The sequence below is a fragment of the Dama dama genome, chromosome 11 (assembly GCF_033118175.1).
Source record: "Dama dama isolate Ldn47 chromosome 11, ASM3311817v1, whole genome shotgun sequence".
Lineage (NCBI taxonomy): Eukaryota > Metazoa > Chordata > Mammalia > Artiodactyla > Cervidae > Dama > Dama dama.
In genome coordinates this window covers 21,096,335-21,114,076 of record NC_083691.1, presented here as the reverse complement: position 1 = coordinate 21,114,076, position 17,742 = coordinate 21,096,335, and the positions used below count along the sequence as shown (strand labels likewise).

The 17,742-nt window shown below is 47.6% G+C and overlaps 1 protein-coding gene across 2 annotated transcripts in view; it reads right to left on the bottom strand.

Annotated features, from left to right (window-relative positions):
- TRIB2 (tribbles pseudokinase 2) overlaps nt 1-17,742 on the bottom strand; it is a 29,311-nt gene that overhangs the window by 11,254 nt on the left and 315 nt on the right. The window contains exons 1-2 of one of the 2 annotated variants that reach the window (XM_061154828.1): nt 16,382-17,737; nt 11,327-11,619 (exon numbers count right to left, since the gene is read on the bottom strand). In XM_061154828.1, coding sequence (XP_061010811.1) covers nt 11,327-11,619; nt 16,382-16,651 — 563 coding nt within the window. In that variant the 5' untranslated portion in view covers nt 16,652-17,737. Of the gene's footprint in view, nt 1-11,326; nt 11,620-16,381; nt 17,738-17,742 lie in introns of those variants that run through there. The other variant, XM_061154829.1, reaches the window with a different exon arrangement.

Genomic DNA, 17,742 nt, shown 5'->3' with positions numbered 1-17,742 from the left:
GTCTATGCAGAGACTGAACAAATTCGGGGAGTCGGAAGTCTGAGTTCTGCTCTTGGTTGTGTCACTTACACCTTATAAGAACTTTGGGGAAGGGCCTTTCCTTCCTGATTTCTTTATCTGTAAAGGTAAGAGGGCTGGATTTAAATCCCCTCTTAGCCCTCCCTCTCAATCCCACAGCCTGGGTTGTGATTCAGCTTCAGCATCCTGAAGTCCATGTCCGTCCCTAGTCTGTCCTTCACACGCACGTCTAGAATCACAACCTGACCTGTCCCTGCCCTGTCTAGAGAAAACCTTAAATGGCTCCTGCTGAGTTTAGATCAAGTTCAAGGTCCCAGGCTGTCTGTGTGAGCTCATATCCACCTCTTTGCGAACCCATGAACTGTAGCCCACCAGGCTCCTCCGTCCATGGAATTCTCCAGCAAGAATACTAGAGTGGGTTGCCATTTCCTTCTCCAGGGGATCTTCCTGACCCAGCAATCGAACCCAAGTCTCCTGCATTGGCAGGCGGATTCTCCACCACTGTGCCACCTGGAAAGCTCTCGAGGTCCCATATATGAGGCCAAGGCCCTAGCCTCTCTTCACCTTCATCTCCGGCCCCACCTCACAATACCCTCCCGGGGCAGTCCCTCCTTACTCATTGCTGGCACTTTCAGGGCCCTTCCCCTTCCCACCTGCATCTCTCAGAACTACTCTGTGAGAAGCCCAGCTCCTCCCTGACATAGTCCTTCTCTACAGCCCACTCCATTGTTGGAATATCCTCTTCCTGCTCCCAGATATCTCTCTAATGCACACCCTTCCTTTCTGATTCGGAGTTAAAAATAACCACTGCACTGTGTCTTGCATCAGGTGAGGACTCTCTGATATTGACTCTTACATCCCCAATACTGAGCACTGCAAGTAGCGCCACGACAGGTGCTTAATAAACGTTTGCAAGACAGTGTGATCCCCATGTGTCCAACGGCCCCAGCTCCAACATGTTATCTAGAGTGCAGGGCATCTAGGCATGACTCTGCTTAACAACTGCGATGTCTAGAATCAAGAGAAATTTCAGAGAGACTGGATTCTGTCCATGGTTTAGAGAAATTCCCAAGAGGACTGGCTAAGGGATGTTTGAAATATGCTTCCATCCACTGTCTTCTACCATCAGTATATTTTTTTTTTTTGGGGGGGGGGGGGTTCTTACAATATTTATGACTCCAGGATATATGGGGCTAGTCATATCCCCACGGAGTCAACTGTCACACATTCACTAAGTATGTATAATGCTAAGTCCTGGGCTAGGTATGAGGGACGAAAAGATAAATGGACCCCAGCTTTGAGTCCTGCAGAAGAACCTAAACCCACTCCATAAAGTGGAAGAGCAGGATATACAAGGACTGCCTGTGAGGTTTGCTTAATTGATGGCAGAGTCTACCTCTGCCAGGACCACTCCGAGAAAACCGAGGACTGAGCTTCACTTAGACTCCAGTCAGCCAAGTCCTTGTGGGTTCACTTGTTGCCTAATTGCATAAGAAAATTCCTTCTGTGGGTCCAGCACAAGGGTGGCACTTTACCTGGCATTCAGTTTCTGTAGCTAACGTGGCATTTGAGAACTTAAGCTTGGGAGCCAGGTCTCCTGGGTACCACCTCCAGATTTGCACTCATTGGCTGTACAACCCCAGGCCGCAATTTCCTCATCTGTACAATGGGGATAAACATAGCAGGACCTCAAATCAAATAGCTTGACTTAAATCAAATAACTTGATTTAAATACAGTAATTCTACCCCTCTAGGTCATCACAGGGGACCAGAATGGGCTTCCTGTGATATACAGCAACTTCCTGTTAGTTATCTATTTTATAAGGATAGTGCCTATATGTCAATGTTACTATCTTAATTTGTTCTACCCTCTCCTTCCCCCAGAGGGAGGGAGGCTCTGCAAGGAGTGGGTATATATATATATATATATATATATATATATATATAAATTATGACTCATTTGAGTTGATGTATGGTAGACAGCACCACGGCATTGTAAAGCAGTTATCTTACAATTAAAAAAGTAAATAAATAATTATAGTAGTCAATTCAGATAAAATTCATTCATTTAAGTGTTTTGGTTAGAACAGGGCCTGGGACATGGTGGATCCTAGATATTACTTCACTAAAATGTAAGTCCCGTGAGAGCAGGGCTTCTGTTTCATCCAGTATTTCAGTATCTCCAGCACCTAGACTAGTGCCAGGCACATATAATACTCTGCACTCCATAAATATTTGTTGAACAAATAAACAAATCTCCAGGTTGTTGGACTGAGGCTCAAAGCTATAGAGGATTATGGAGAGCAGTAATGACAGGTATCTTAAGTCCCTGAAGTATATCTGTGCTGGATACTCTACGTTCATTATCCCCAACCCATGTCAGAGAAGGCAGGCCAAGGGCAAAAGGCCAAAAGGAGGAATCAAAAAATCTCACCACTGTGCTCTCCGCTCTACTTGTCCGTGGTTCCCAGTCTAGCCCATCAACTAATTTATTAAGCCCCAGTAGTAAATACCCCAGCCAGAAACCCTGCTGAAGAATACCTACTATTTAGTCTATCTCTAAGCACAGAACCTTGACGAAGCCTTCCCCTCTAAATCGTGACCTGAAGCCCTTCATAAATAAAAAGACACCCACCACAGACATAAATAATGGTGTCTTAAGTAAATGTCACTTTTGCATAAATCATTAAATCAAAATAGGAATGATGGGTTTATCTGTTACTTGACGTGGACCCTTGAAAACAGTTCTCTTTAAAAGGTGTCTACGATGATGAAAGAAAAACTGTTAGTCGCTCAGTCGTGTCCGACTCTTTGTGACCATGGACTGTAGCCACGGTCCAGTCCATGGTAGCTTGCCAGGCTCCCCGTCCATGGGATTCTTCAGGCAAGCATACTGGGGTGGATAGCCATTCCCTTCTCCAGGAGATCTTCCTGACCCAGGGATGGAACCGGGTCTCGTACAATGCAGGCATATTCTTTACCATCTGAGCTACCAGGGAAGCCCATCTACAATGATACAACATTATAATTCAACTGTACTTCAGTAAAAATAAAGTTTTTAAAAAAGGTATCTACAAGGGAGATTCATGAGTCTCGGTCTTTTTGGGCTCCCATCTGGGCAATGACTGACATGATCATTAAATGAATACATTCCATGCCTCTCTCGCTCTGACGTGAGAATCCAATCTGAGCTGCTCCCAGTCCATAAAAGGAATTCGCATTCACTCAATGCCCACCAGGCTCCGGAAACAGTGCACAAGAGATAGCCTCCGACCTCAATGAGCTCCCAGGCCAGGAGGAGATGAGGACAGTCTGGAGATGCTCACAGATAGTAAGAGGAGAGAGGAAACACGTTGTAACAGATCCAAGCGTGAGCACTCCTGACACGTCCTGAGAAGAGTGGAGGGGGAGGAGCTTTCCCGAAGGATGGACAGTGCCTGATTACATCCAAGGGGTCAATATGAACACGAGAACTCCAGGAGCTCCGTCACCTTCAAAGCAGAAAGGCAATTTTCCTAAAATTCAACAAACCTACAACTCAATGGATGCGTGGGAGTGCAAGCTCAGTTGTGTCCAACTCTTTTGCAACCCCGTGGACTGTATCCCTCCAGACTCCTCTATCCGTGGAATTCTCCAGGCAAGAATACTGGAGTGGGCTGCCATTTCCTCCTCTAGGGGATCTTCCTGACCCAGGGATCAAACCTGAGTCTCCTGCATTCCATGCGGATTCATCACATGAGTCATCAGGGAAGCCCACAACTTAATAAACATTGCTATTAATGAAAGAAAGCAGAGTCTGGTCTCCAAGACTCCAATGCCTTGCCCTCTGTACTTTATTAGATATGGGAGCATCTCTGGAGGCAAGAAAAACCTCAAAGATCTAAACGGAAAACTAATACACATACTAACATCTGCCTCGGGAAGGGAGCACTGACCTCGTCTGGTGTGGCAGGGAAGAGGAGGCCTTCCCCCTGCAGGGAGGTGCAAGTCCCCCTGTGCCCCTGAAGAGGGCTTTTGTTCCAGGGAAACACCGCACGTGCCGCCCCCCCTCCCCACTCTGGGTTCTTAAACAGGGTCCCAGTTCCCCTCCAGCAGAAGCAGGCACTGATCGGCTTCCGCAAAGCAGAGGAAATGAGACCTGTGACGTCAAGAGATAAAGATCTTTGAACCAAAGAAGAAACATGTTCAGAAGCCGTCTTCTTCACATGGGGGTATTTCTGGGCAAAGAAACGTCAACACCGAATTGTGGTTGGGGGCAGGGAGCTGGGGTTGGGTGGCAAGGAGCCCTGTCCCAAGGGACAGGCAAGATTCAGCTGGCAAATGGGGACTGTTGTAGGCACCGTGTTTCCCCACCTCCCTACGTGTTTCAGGGGGCCCTCCTGCAGCCACAGCTTGCAGCAGCTTAAAGTGCTCTTCAAGTTCTAGGTCAGCAGACTGGCCCGCTGTCACCCAGAAGCCCAGACATGAATCAAGTCCACGAGAGGTTAAACAGCTGATGGCCGACTGTGAGCCAAGCAACAGGTTCACTTTCGTTAATTCATTTAAATTCCTGAGCAAAGCTTTCCCATTATGATGAACCAATGGGGCAGAAGAGGTTAGGTAACTTGTCAACCTTAAGCTGATGAAGAAGTGCAAGAGAAACAGACTGGAATCCGGAGAGGGATGGACTCCAGGGGAGCAACCAGCCTTGTCCCTTAGAGGCTGGGATTGAAATCCGGGGCCCTCAAGGAGCAGACCTGACCAGGAGACCCGTTTAATCCCAGAGCAGGGCAAGAGGGGCTGGAGAACATGGGTGCAGCCTCTGGGGGTTCAGACACTGCCCTTTCTCAGATTAGAGGCCTCAATCCTACTCAGATTTTACTGCATCACATTTACTACATTTTACTACACACAGACCATCTCAGATTTTACTACAGGAACTGGGGATGCAAAGGGTGTGTCCAGAGAGAGTTCAGTTAGGGTAGGGCTTTAACTTCCTCAAAACACAAACAGTGTGGCTGAGGCTCAGCCCTAAAGAAACATCCCAGCCCAGAGGAGAGGCAGCAACACAGGGGTGGGAGCACCGTGGCCGGTCCAGGCATGGAGGGGTGGAATCCGCCCTTCTCTCCCAGCCCACCAGTGCTCCTGTCCACCTTCCCTTTCCTACTGCTTGTGAACCGCCTAGCCCTTCTGCACAGCAAGTTCCATACCATGTGGACTTGACCTGTCAGTTGCCCTCCTAATATGCATCCAGTGATTATAATTAAACAAAAGAGAGGGGAGGATGTGGCTTAAATCTAACCTTTCTATCCCAAGGGCTCAACCTTCAAAGACAAGGTTGCTACATTCCCCATTCTCTGAGAACTGCTCTCCCATCAAGTGAGTGAAAGTCGCTCAGTCGTGTCCAACTCTTTGCGACCCCCTGGACAATACAGTCCATGTAATTCTCCAGGCCAGAATACTGGTGTGGGTAGCCATTCTCTTCTCCGGGGGAATCTTCCCAACCCAGGGGATCGAACCCAGGTCTCCTGCACTGCAGGCAGATTCTTTACCAGCTGAGCCACCAAGGAAACCCAAGAACACTGGAGTGGGTAGCCTATCCCTTCTCTATCGGATCTTCCCAAGCCAAGAATTGAACTGGGTTCTCCTGTATTGCAGGCGGATTCTTTACCAACTGAGCTACCAGAGAAGCTTTCCCATAAGGGTATCACTTTATCAATGACTCTAAGTAGTTGGTGTGCTCAATCATGTCTGACTCTTTGTGACCCCATGGACTGTAGCCCTCCAGGCTCCTCTGTCCATGGAATCTTCCAGGCAAGAATACTGGAGCAGGCTGCCATTTCCTTCTCCAGGGGATCTTCCCAACCCAGGGATTGAACCGACATCTCTTACATCTCCTGCATTGGTAGGCAGGTTCTTTACCACTAGCGCCACCTGGGAAGCCCCATGGATGTCTCTAGGACCAGCTACTGGCTGTGAGCGCCTGCCCTGCCTGTGAGTCACAACATCATCTAACTCTCAAAACCACCCTCTAGGGATGCAACTATTATTTCTGCTTTGAGGAAAATGCAGCACAGAAGTATGAAACGACTTAGGTAGTTAACAAGTGGTAGAGTCAGAATTTGAATCTAGTTCAAATAAACAGAATAAATAGGACTTCCCTGGTGGTACAGTGTATAAGAACCTGCCTGCCAACACCGAGGACATGGGTTCGATCCGTGGTTTGGGAATATCCCACATGCCGAGGAGCAACCAAGTTCAGCACCCCAACTACCGAACCTGCATGCTCGAGTTACTGTAGCCGTGAGCCTAGAGGCCATGCTCTGCAACAAGAGAAGCCACTGCAGTGAGAAGCCCGTGCACTGCAAAAACAAACAGACAAAAGAGCAGCCCAGCAGCAACAAAGACCCAGCGCAGCCAATAAGTAAATAAAGTAATAGTAAACAAACAAAACAGGAGCAGAAGAATCTGAGGTGCTGCAGATTCAACAGAGGCAGAGGCACCTAGCATTAAGTCTTCATAGAATACCGGGTGTCATCTGCGTATAATGTGCCAAGCCACTTATAGGAAGCTGGACTTATGGGTGATGACAGTTCTATTAAGCATGTTTCCATGGATGGCCACGGGCTTCAGAGTTACAGGTGGTCTAGAATGGAAAATCTGTGCATAAGAAGTCAACCCAGAGTCAGGTCTCTCTCTGAACCACCTGTTGTTCAGTCACTAAGTCGTTTCCGATTCTTTGCGACCCCATGGACTGCAGCACTTGGCTGCAGTGCTTCCCTGTCCTTCACTCTCTCCCGGAGTTTGCTCAAACTTGTGTTCATTGAGTCAGTGATGCCATTCAACCTCTCATCCTCTGTCATCCCCCTCTCCTCCTTCCTTCAATCTTTCCCAGCACCAGGGTCTTTTCCAATGAATCGGCTCTTTGCATCAGTCAATTTTACTATGTAATGCTTTCCCCTTTGATCACTTTCAAGATCATCAAAGAACAAGAAGCACATCCTTGAGAGAGAGAGAGAGACTGATGCAGATGAGAGCAAAAGAGATGTCTGGTGGCTTGAAGCTTAATAAAGCAGTGCTTCCTAAGGTCTCTTCTATGCAACCCCCAGCCCGGGCCTCATAGAACCAATGCCTTAATCAGAAAACAGACCCAGATTCCACTGTTTCAACTTTTCAAAAGTCTTCCAAATCCAACTCATCGTTTCTCATGCTTCCACGTTGTTATGAGAGGAGGAAGTTTTCATCCTATCGAAATACCTATTCATTAGGTCCTATTGACTGGGACCAAAAGTGAAGGCTGCAAGCAGCAAGGTCCAGAAGAGATCCCAGAGCCCCTGGGTCCTGTCCCTCTTGGAAATACAGGAGTGGTCGCCATACAGCCACCGTGCAGGCCAACAAAGAGACTCTACCATGAAACTCAGTGGCCCCTGGGAACTAGAATATCCTGAGTGACAAAACCAGCCTTACAGTCCAAAATGGAGAGGATAAAGCCCAAACAAGATGAAAGAAGGCTGCTAAGCATTATTCATATTTTACCAAAAGTTGATGGTTGGGTGATAATGAGAAAGGTCCTATTGCCTACTGATGAAAACGTATAGGATGTCCTTGAAAAGGAAAGCAACCTTCTCAGAGCAAATCCACTGGGGCCTCCCTGGGGTTTGGGGCAGAGAAAGAGCTCTGGAAGGAAATGATAGGATTTCTAGGCTGCCTCCATCATCACACTGACTGTGTGACCTTGAGCAAGGTCACTTATTGCTGTGTGGTCCATCGCCTTGCCTATGGCCTGGGGCAAGGGGTTCCCCTTCCCCTATAGCCCCTTGGGGGCCAGGGCTGCTCTGACTCAAGTTCTCAGATATGGTGACAACAGATGATGGCCAGCTTCCTACCTGCCACTTACACTGTCTTTTTCAGAAGGAAAATGCTCTTCAAAGTTAAAAAGGATTGAGCTTTTTTTAAAATTAATTTTTGTTGGAGTAGATTTGCTTTACAATGTTGTGTTCATTTCTGCGATACAGCAAAGTGAATCAGCTATACACATACCCATATCCCCTTTGGATTTCCTTTCCATTCAGAGTTCCATGTGCTATACAATGGTTCACATCAGTTATCTATTTTATACATAGTACCAACAGTGTATATACATATTAATCCCAATGGCTCAATTCACACCCCCGACCCCACCTCAGGACTGAACGTTGACACCACCTTTGAGCGTGACACCACCTGCTTCTGTGGTGTCCTAGCTTCACATTCACACCAGATACTTCTCTCTAGTTCTTTCTAGAAAGGGTCACGCTCTTCTGCATAAGCCAAACGTAACTCCAGACCAAGCATCCGAGCCCTGCAGGGCTCATGTTACAAGTTTCTTATGTGTGACCATTTCTTCCTCGGCCCCTGTGACATCAAGGACTCTGGCTTTGCCATCACACATGAATTATCTTACACATTTCCCCATAAGGGACAAGCAGTCCTGGGGGAGAAGTTCACACCATCAAACGTGAGGTCAGTGAAAGTGAAAATCTCTGAGTCGTGTCTGACTCATTGCAACCCCATGGACTATACAGTCCGTGGAATTCTCCAGGCCAGAAGACTGAAGTGGGTCCTTTCCCTTCTCCAGGGGATCTTCCCAAGAGACTCAGCCCATATTTGCTTCCAGAATAGCTGTGGGCTCTTGGACAAGCACCCTCACCTCTGGGGCTCTGTTCGCTGATGGCAAAATGAACAGGTTGAAGCACGGAATCTCTAACGCTGACTTCTGCTCCTAAAACCTGTGACTAGGAACATCTGTCTACTCGGACCCACTTGATGCATCTATATCTACGACGGCTGTGCTAGGACCTGACGGGCTACCACCCCACATCCTCGCCAATATGCCTGCAATTCCTCTCTAAAGAGACACAATCAAAGATGATGCTTAAAAATGCGGATTCCCATGAGAGAGGGCATTGATTGTCCTGACTCCCTGTGGTGGCCAAATGAATTTCTTAAGAGTTGACTTAACAGAGAATGGGTCTTCTGCTCTTTTGTGTCTGTAACTTTGAGACTTCTCCAGCTACACTTCGGAGCCCTCATCTGTCCAATGACACGCTAATACTCACCTCTCCAACTTGCAGAGAGAATTAAGTGTTGAAAGATAACCTTATAGAGTCTCTTCCGTGTGTATGTGTTCAGTCGCTCAGTGGTATCCAACTCTTTGTGACCCAATGGATGTAGCCTGCCAGGTTCCTTTGTCCATGGGATTTCCCAGGCACGAATACTGGAGTGGGTTGCCATTTCCTCCTCCAGGGGATCTTCTTGACCCACGGATCAAACCTGTGTCTCCCATGTCTCCTGCATTGCAGGTGGATTCTTTACCACTGAGCCACCACGGAAGGTTCTTAAATAGGTCACTAAATAATACCTCTTCTTTTTTTAGTTAGTTACTAGATCTTCAAGGAAGACAGAACACTGGAGGGCAAAAAGGATATCTCTGTCAGTATCTTGTTGGAGTCAGGTGTATATCTTTCAGTCAGGTGTATATGAGAATATTCAAAATGGCACACACTTGAGTGTCTGAGCTCAAGAAGACCTTAGAGCCAGTGCAACAAAGTCAGGACAAGAAAAGGATGAGGAACTTGAGGCCAAGGGGAAGGGACCAATATAAGGTCACAGACAGGAGTAAGGGCAAAAACAGGATGAGGACCTGGGTCTCCAGGATCCAAGGACAGATGGAGGTAAGCAGAAAGAGAAAGATAACCATCACTCCCACACTCTAGATCTTCAAATAGTGCCCCCACCTTCTTTAGCTTGTTAATGAAGGTAAAAGCCATCCACTGTCAGAGACCAGGATATTAACTACCACAGAGGCCCATGGTACTCCTTTATGGGTAAAAATATGGAACAGTAACCAACTTCCGTGGGTCTGGGAAATCCAGTGGCCCTCTGCACTTTGTCTACTCTGCTGGATTACAAATGCTCATGAAATTATTCCATTTGGACTAAGTAACCACAGGCCCTTTGAACTTTGCCAATCCCCAAATGCTTCCCAGATGTTTACTGCCAGGTTAGCTCAGACCACAAAGATGGAAAAACCAAAGCACACATCACTAGATCTCTCTCATTTGGATGCCGTCTGGCTTCCACAGGCAATCACCTAAAACCATCACAGGCCACTGAGATAGATCGGCTAACTAACTGGAAGATGGAAAGGTTTGACAGCAAATCTGTGCCAGACACATAAAAGGTACTCACAGAATGTTTGCTGAGCGAGTGAATGAATGATGCACACTAGCCTTGTATTCAGATGATCCTGAATAGGACTGTGACAATGGAACCTTCACTTCACTAAACACTTTGCTAATAGGAGACAGGAAAGCCCAAGGCAGTCACAAGAATTCTATGACATCACGTATGTAGAGCCCCTGCAGTAATTCTTGGAATAGTCAGCAATGAATATACATCAGTTGCTTCCACTCCTCCAAAAAAGCACATTATTAAAAAGGAAAAAAAAAGGAACTTGAAAGAGTTTTTACAATCAAAGTCAGCTGGAGCAGAAAGCAGGGCCCCAGTGGGGGTCTGCTAAATATGATGTAATGAGTTAATGGAAGGACCATGAATGAAGCCCAGATGCCCAGCCTCCTGTCCAGCTGTCTCTTAAAACAACCAAGACTTTCACATAGCCAGGCACGTGCCCAGGCAGGCTCCTCACCTGGAATGCCGGTCCTTCCTACATCGCCTACAACACATTCACCTTGGCTCCAAATTCACCTCTCCTATAAAAACTTTCCTGACTCTTCAAGTCCTCGTTAGAACTGACACCCCAGCTCCCAGTTCCCATCTGACCCAGCACATACCTGTGTGTGGGCTAGTAACACTTCCTTTACTAGGTCATTGACTAGCTAATGCATCTTGATAGTCACAGTCCTGAGACTTGTGATTCAAACTTAGGAACAGACTTAGGGAGTATCTCTTGAATGAATGAATGATAAACGACTGATGCCAGGCATGGAGACTACCGAAGGCAGAATTTTCAAAAGTTTCCCTTATTCATGCTGAAAATGCCACAGAGGCTGGCAGCCACCATCAGAGTTCATGACGCCAAAACAAAATTAATTACGGGATCACAGAATATCCTGGCACTTGTGAGCCTCTGATAACCATCTCTTAGAGGAGTAGCAAACCACTTCTCAGGGGCACTTAAAACACTGCAATATTTCTCCCTTTGTCCTTCCACAGTCCCTCCTCCTCACCTGGACAACAGGCAGCCCAAGAATGTCCATTCCAACCTCTCCGGCAAGCTGCTCTGAGCAGCCTGGCACAGCACACGGGCCTGGACAGGAAGGAGACTCACCTTTCTTCGTCCTTAAAGATGAATTTCCGCAGCTTGAGGTCCCGGAGCACCAGCCCCCCGTCGTGGCAGTGGGCCACGGCCGAGGCGATCTGGTAGAAGAGCCTGGCCGCCTCCTCCTCCCTCAGCTTCTTGCAGGTGCGGACGAAGGAATGCATGTCCCCATAGCTCCGCTCAAAGAACACATAGGCTTTGGTCTCCCCCAGGATAATTTCGGTGATTTGGTTGATGTTGCTGTGGGCAGACAGGCAAAAACAGGGGGCCAGGGACTCCTGGTAGCAGCTGATATCAAACACCTAGGGCAGGATGAACAATACCAAGAGTCAGAGGTGCCTCCTATACAACCAGATCACAGAATGCGGATGCCTCCCGTAGACATGGGTTGAGCCTGGACCCCCGATCACACTGGCACTGCCTCCCAGCTGCGCAGCACTGAATAAGTCGCTTGACCTCTCTGAGCCTCCAAATCCTCATGTGCAAAAGGGCAAGTGATTGACTCACAGTGTTGGGAGGATTATATGAAAAAATGAAGGTCAGAATGCTTAGCAAGATGTAACGCAATACCCAAATGGTAAGTTTAATTATGTTTTTCTCTCTATCCTAATCGCCTCTGTTTATAGAAAAATTAAGGCAAAATTTGAGATATCCCAAGCTGCACAGATAACACCTTATTTACCTTCAAAGAAAAAAAAAAAGCACCCATACACCAACACTACACAGCTCTAACAACCATATACAACATATGTTTTGCTACATAATTGGATTGTATAACAGTATACAACATAATAGCAATTAATAGATTAAATGTGTAGACTGAAGGTTACGTAATTCAGTACCTTCATCTCACAGATGTGGAAATCGAGGCTCGGATAACAAGTCAAATCAAGCCCCCAGCGGCAGAGCTAAGAAAGGACACAGTCCTTCTGATTAAGAAAGCAGCCACGCTCCTTTCTCTCTTCCCTCCACACACATCTAGCTCAATGAATCAGTTATGCAATGATTTTCTATGAATCAAAATGAGCCTGTGAAATGCCACCTCATTGTGGGGTTATTTCGAAAGCAAATCCACCCTCAATACCTTTTGGGAACAAATCTAATAGGAATTAACACTACAGAGATTTTCTCAGGTTAAAAAAAAAAAAAAAAAAAACGGTTTCATTCATTTCAAGACCTCCACTAAATCAGGGATACAAATCTCTGGGTTTGGAATGTGGATTTCCTATCTGCCCCAGGAATGTGGCTATGATGAGTCTATTCCATGTCTGCAAGAGTGAGGGGCGGGCATGGGTGTTTCTTGCTGGGGAGCATGGAGAGCCAACATTGCTCCAACAATACGCTGAATGTTAACAGTTCACCACCATTTAGCTTCTTCAGTCTCTTTCGCATTAGTTAGAACACACTCTCCTTGATCATCATTTTGCGGTGTGTGTGGGGGAATGAAAAACACTGGCCTAGAAACCATCTAATTTGAGAATCTAATCCTGGCTTGGCCACCGATAATCTGGAGGAGGTGGATAAAGCATTCAGGATCACTCAGCCGCCCTCCTTTTCATAAACTGAAGACGCTGACTGGAAACACTGTTGACCTTTATGGGTCCGGACCCTACCTGAGAATCTGATGAAAGCTCTGGCCCCTCTTAGCTGACGATGCCCATTCTCAAAAGCACGTACAATAATAACAGATTTGTCTTAAGGGGACTTACAGGCTTTCCATAACCCAGCCAGGGACATAGGCTGCTATTTAAGAATCCCTGAGTGAAGCCTCTCTTCATTTCAAAAAACAAAACCCCCAAATCTGTGAGTCAAACGGCCCTGTAAAAACCTCGGGAGTGCTGGTGCGAACGCGGGTGAGGAAGCAAAGTAACGTTGTGAATGAACCATAATGAGGCATCTCAGGAAAGCGGCACAGCTGCTGCCACTATAACCTAGAATTTAAGAATGAATACTTCCGTGTCCCGAGAGACCACAAATCACACCCTGATACTGTCAAATGATGACCTGCCAGCAATGACCTCAGAGGTCCATTCAATTAGGCATCTGAAATGCTTGAGTCAACTTTAACACCCAGGCTGCAGAAACCCAGGAAAGCCTCAGAAATTTCCCAGAGTAATAAAGGCTTTGCAATGACTAATGTAAACACTGCGTTATAGAAGGAGGACGCTGGCATCTGAGGCACCAGGCTGCAGGCTCTGTGGCCAGTGCTCATGGGGTCATGATTATTTATAACGTATTTCCTGCTTTGAGTTGCATTTTAAAAAAATAAAAGGTGATTTTTTTTTTTGCTCAGTACCCTTAGTCTATTATCCTGTCCCACTGTAAAACCAAATCAACATTAGAAGTCAAACATATTCATGGCACCTTCAAAATGTAGCCATACCCTTTGTAGGAGAGACCAAATTCCAAGATGGTGGACACAGTATGCAAAATAAAGCAAGTACTTATGTTTTCCCAAATGGGTAGGAACCGAACTTTTATTACTAGCTGTAACAGGCATTTATGAGCTTGGATTGGTATTTAAACCATCACCTTCAAGTGCAAAATCAAGCCACAAGCCTCAGTGCCAGCCTCTTTTAAATGTTTAATTTAGATCCTTAGTTATATAATGTGACAGATCAGATAAGGCAGTGAGATTAGGCCATCATTCATAGTATTTGCAAAAAAAAAAAAAAGTGCCCATTTTGCCAAGATAGTAATTATGTCAATCTACACAGTAACTACAAGCATTTCCATGAAAACGATAAACTAAGGACACCCTAAAGTCCCCTTCCTTCATCTGCCTAGCTTAACACAGACACAGGAAGACAATAAACAGGCATGATTATTTTGGTTAAATGATACTCCAGTCTCTCTCTCTCTCCCAAAATAATGTCCTATAGAATTCTATAGGGTTCCTGTGAGTGGCATCTTTGCACTGGATCTATTGTTACAAAGACTTTTTTCTTGGGTCAACACAGAGCCAGGAGACAGGAACTCTACATTCTAAGAAGTCAAAAGGAACTGGATTCAATGTGTAGATTTCACTGAGCCTGCAGTAAGCCAAGAGTTCACAGTAGTTCATAGAAGCAGCCTTATAAAAAGCACTTGGAGCTTTCAAGGATATATACAACTACACAACTACGCTTGCATAAGAAGTCACCCACATCACCTCCGGTGAAAAGGCAGGCAAACAGAGCTGCTGTGTCTTAAAGGGATGACCTCTGTCAAGCAGAACAATGATACTGCACTTAAATCCACTTGCAGCGGCACAGTAATTGGTAAGGGGCTGATTCAATCTTTGCAATAACTAAAGAAGCAGATTAAGTACAGTTTCAGGCCAGAGAGCAAGTCTATGAATGACACTGTAAGGTCAGCCTAAAGTGAAATATGTCTTGAAAAAATCTGAAGGGAGAAAGAAACAGCAGGGGCCAGAGTCACCTCTGCCTTTAAACAAAGAAATAACAGGGCAAGATGTTCCTGCAGAATTTGGCGGCAGACTCCTTTTACTTAAAAGCATCTCCAGCCTTTGAAAAATATGAAAATGCTCTACTGAAGTTGAGCAAAAGGAGTGAAAACACACTGCTGGGTGATTGTGCATATTTCATATGAAAGTGGCAGCTCTGTGGAATTCATTCATTTCAGAGGATGACTACCCTATTGTACAACGTTGTAGGTCTTCTGAGAATTCAACCCAGCTCTGAATAGCCTACTGAATTTTGGTTAACTGGGAATAGCTGCTCTGAGTCTCAATAACTTGGAGAAGGTGCAAAATACCAAATGTTCAGTCCAAGCAGAGAGCAGTATTTAAAGAGTCTCTGATTTCCCCCTGAGGTCGCAACTGAACAACTGCACAACAGACTGGAGACCCTCCACAAAACCCATTTTTCACAATGAAATACTCCAGTCCCCTGTGAAAGAAAGCAAGTTCACAAAGCAGCCTATGGTTGATGGTAAAAGTGTGATGCATTATTTGTAGCACAGTTATGTAGAGTGCCCATTTCAAAGGGGGGGGGGTGTCCCCATTCCTAACTATCTCCTTAACCCCTTCCCAAACAAAACCAACACCGAGCTAAGCTAAAATTCAGTGACAATGAATTCTTCATCTATGTCCCATTCCTGGGTAGCCTGCTCTACCGTCTTCATTTTTTGTTGTTGTTGTTGCAACTATTCCCCTGCTCATCTCCTTGTCTTGGAGCGCTGTGAACGCACACAAAGACAGAGACACAAACCAGTTCAGGGTCAAAGACGAAAAGGAAACTGAAGTACCCATCTCTGTATTAGCACTGTGGATCCCCAAGGCTCCAAATGCTGGCCTCTAAACCCTACAGGCGACTGTGTGTTGGGGGGGGGTTGGGGAGTGTTTAGTGGGGGCAAATGGGGGGGGGGGTGGTTCAGGCATGGAAAGCTGGAGATGAGAAGAAGAGAAAAAGACCCAAAGGATTCACAATTTCCAACACCCAGAGGTGCGCTGGTGGCTTTGATTTCCGCCCCCAACCTTCCTTTCAAGGCTCCAGGCAGAAGGAGGCTCTTTGTAAACTCCTTCCCCGCGCTGGGCCCCTGGGCTCAGCCAGAGGGGACACCTTTGTGCGTCTCTTTTAAAGGGCACCTACGGAACAAAGGTTCCACACCTGCACGCTGCCGAGAACAATGGCTGCGAAAGGAACCGAGGCATCGGCGCCTAGAAATTAGAGGGGGGATTCCCTCCTCGGTGTTGGAAGGGGAGGGGGCTGGACCCAAGGAGAAATCCCCGGACCGCGGGACTCAGCGTAACGCAGAGGGGCTCCATGAGCCGAAAGGACCACGCGTGGCCGTGGCCCCCGCTCAGTCCCGCCGCCTTCCCCGCGGCGGGCTCTCCCCAGAACGCCCCCGCCGCAGCCCGCCCCATTGTCTGCAACGCTCTAAAAACTTCGCGACTAGTCGAACGGTAACAAATAAATTCAGAACCCCATTTAACAAGCCCACGGATAATTAATCCGGCGAATCGCCCTCACCCGGAACGCAGGGCTCGGCAACCTCCCGCCCCCTCCCAAAGGCATCTTTTCAAAAGACAAAACAGCCAAAAGCAAACCCCGGGCTCTTTACCTTGCACACCAGCTCCTCTCCACTGTGCAGATGCACGGCCCGAAAAACGTGGTCTCCCTCCAGGGGTTCCAACAATAAGTATTTCCCAATGCAAGAAACGCAATGCGACAAGTTCGGAGTCTCAGGCGGGCTCGGGGAGCCGAGGTTCGGGCTGAAACTCTGGCTGGGTTCGGCGGACCTTATAGACGACAACTCCTCGAAATCCTGGGTTTTGTTCCGCGATCTCCCATATCTTGCTATTGTGATGGGGGTAGACCTGTGTATGTTCATGAGTGTGGGGATCGCACTCGACAAACAAAAAAAAACCGCTGGAGAGATGAGTCGCTGGCGAGTGCGGCTGCAGGCGCCTCGGAGCCACGGATGTTAAAAGCGATCGAGAGGGGAGGGACGGGAAGGGGGCTACGTGGAAAAAGAGTTAGAAGCCCCCCAAAACGGGCGCCGCCGGGCACCTCGTCTGCTCCGAGCCCGACTCCCGGGGGGTCCTCGGTCGGCAGCAACTCGGGTCCTTTTGTTACTCCCAAAGCCGCCAGCGATTTGCAGGATCTTCGCACTTTTAGTTTCTCTCTCTCGCTCGCTCCTTTTCCAACGTGGATATGGACTTGTAACCGGATTGCTAAGGTGGGGAGCTGCAGCCCTGGGGCTCCCGAAGCAGTCCCCACGCAGGCTCCCGAAGCAGACCCGGCGGAGGAGCCTCGCTGTAGTTTGTGCAGTCTTCGGGAAGCGCACACGGCCGCCGCTTGGTCTCGGCGCGTTAGAAACCAAACAAAAAGAAAAAGGAAAGAAGCCCGGGTACCGGCTCGCGCCGCACCGCAGACTGAATCCGCGCTGCACCCCCTTTTTTGGTGGAAAGGGTGGGGGGCGTGGAAGGCGCGGGGAGGGGGGGGTTTGCCGGAGAGGGTCCAGAGAGGGTAATTACCTACGTTTTAACTGTAGATGGCGTCTGAGGCTTTTCCAAGATCGCTAGAGCTCTCCAAAATTTAAACAAACAGACAAAAAGAAAAAAAAAAAAAAAAAATAGCAAGGGAGCATTTAACTTAGAGCGGTCAGCGCTGCCAACAAAAGATTGCAAAAGCCGGGCACGGAATTGCGGGCCGGGCGCAGGTACCGCGACAAAGCCCAGGGCTTGGCCCGCCGGGCGGAGGTCAGCACCGGCTCATGCCGTCGCCGCTCCCTCGCGCTCTGGATCGGCCTCCGGAGAAAGCGAGAAGTGCGCGCAGGGAGGACGAGGGTAGATCAATGGTCTCCGGTGTCCCCAGCACGAGCTTCCGGGGGTCCTCCCGGCGCAGGAAAGGGATGCACCCCCAGCCCAGTCAACCCACGCCGTCTCCTCTCTCGCTCTTTTCACTGGATCTCGCCTTGGA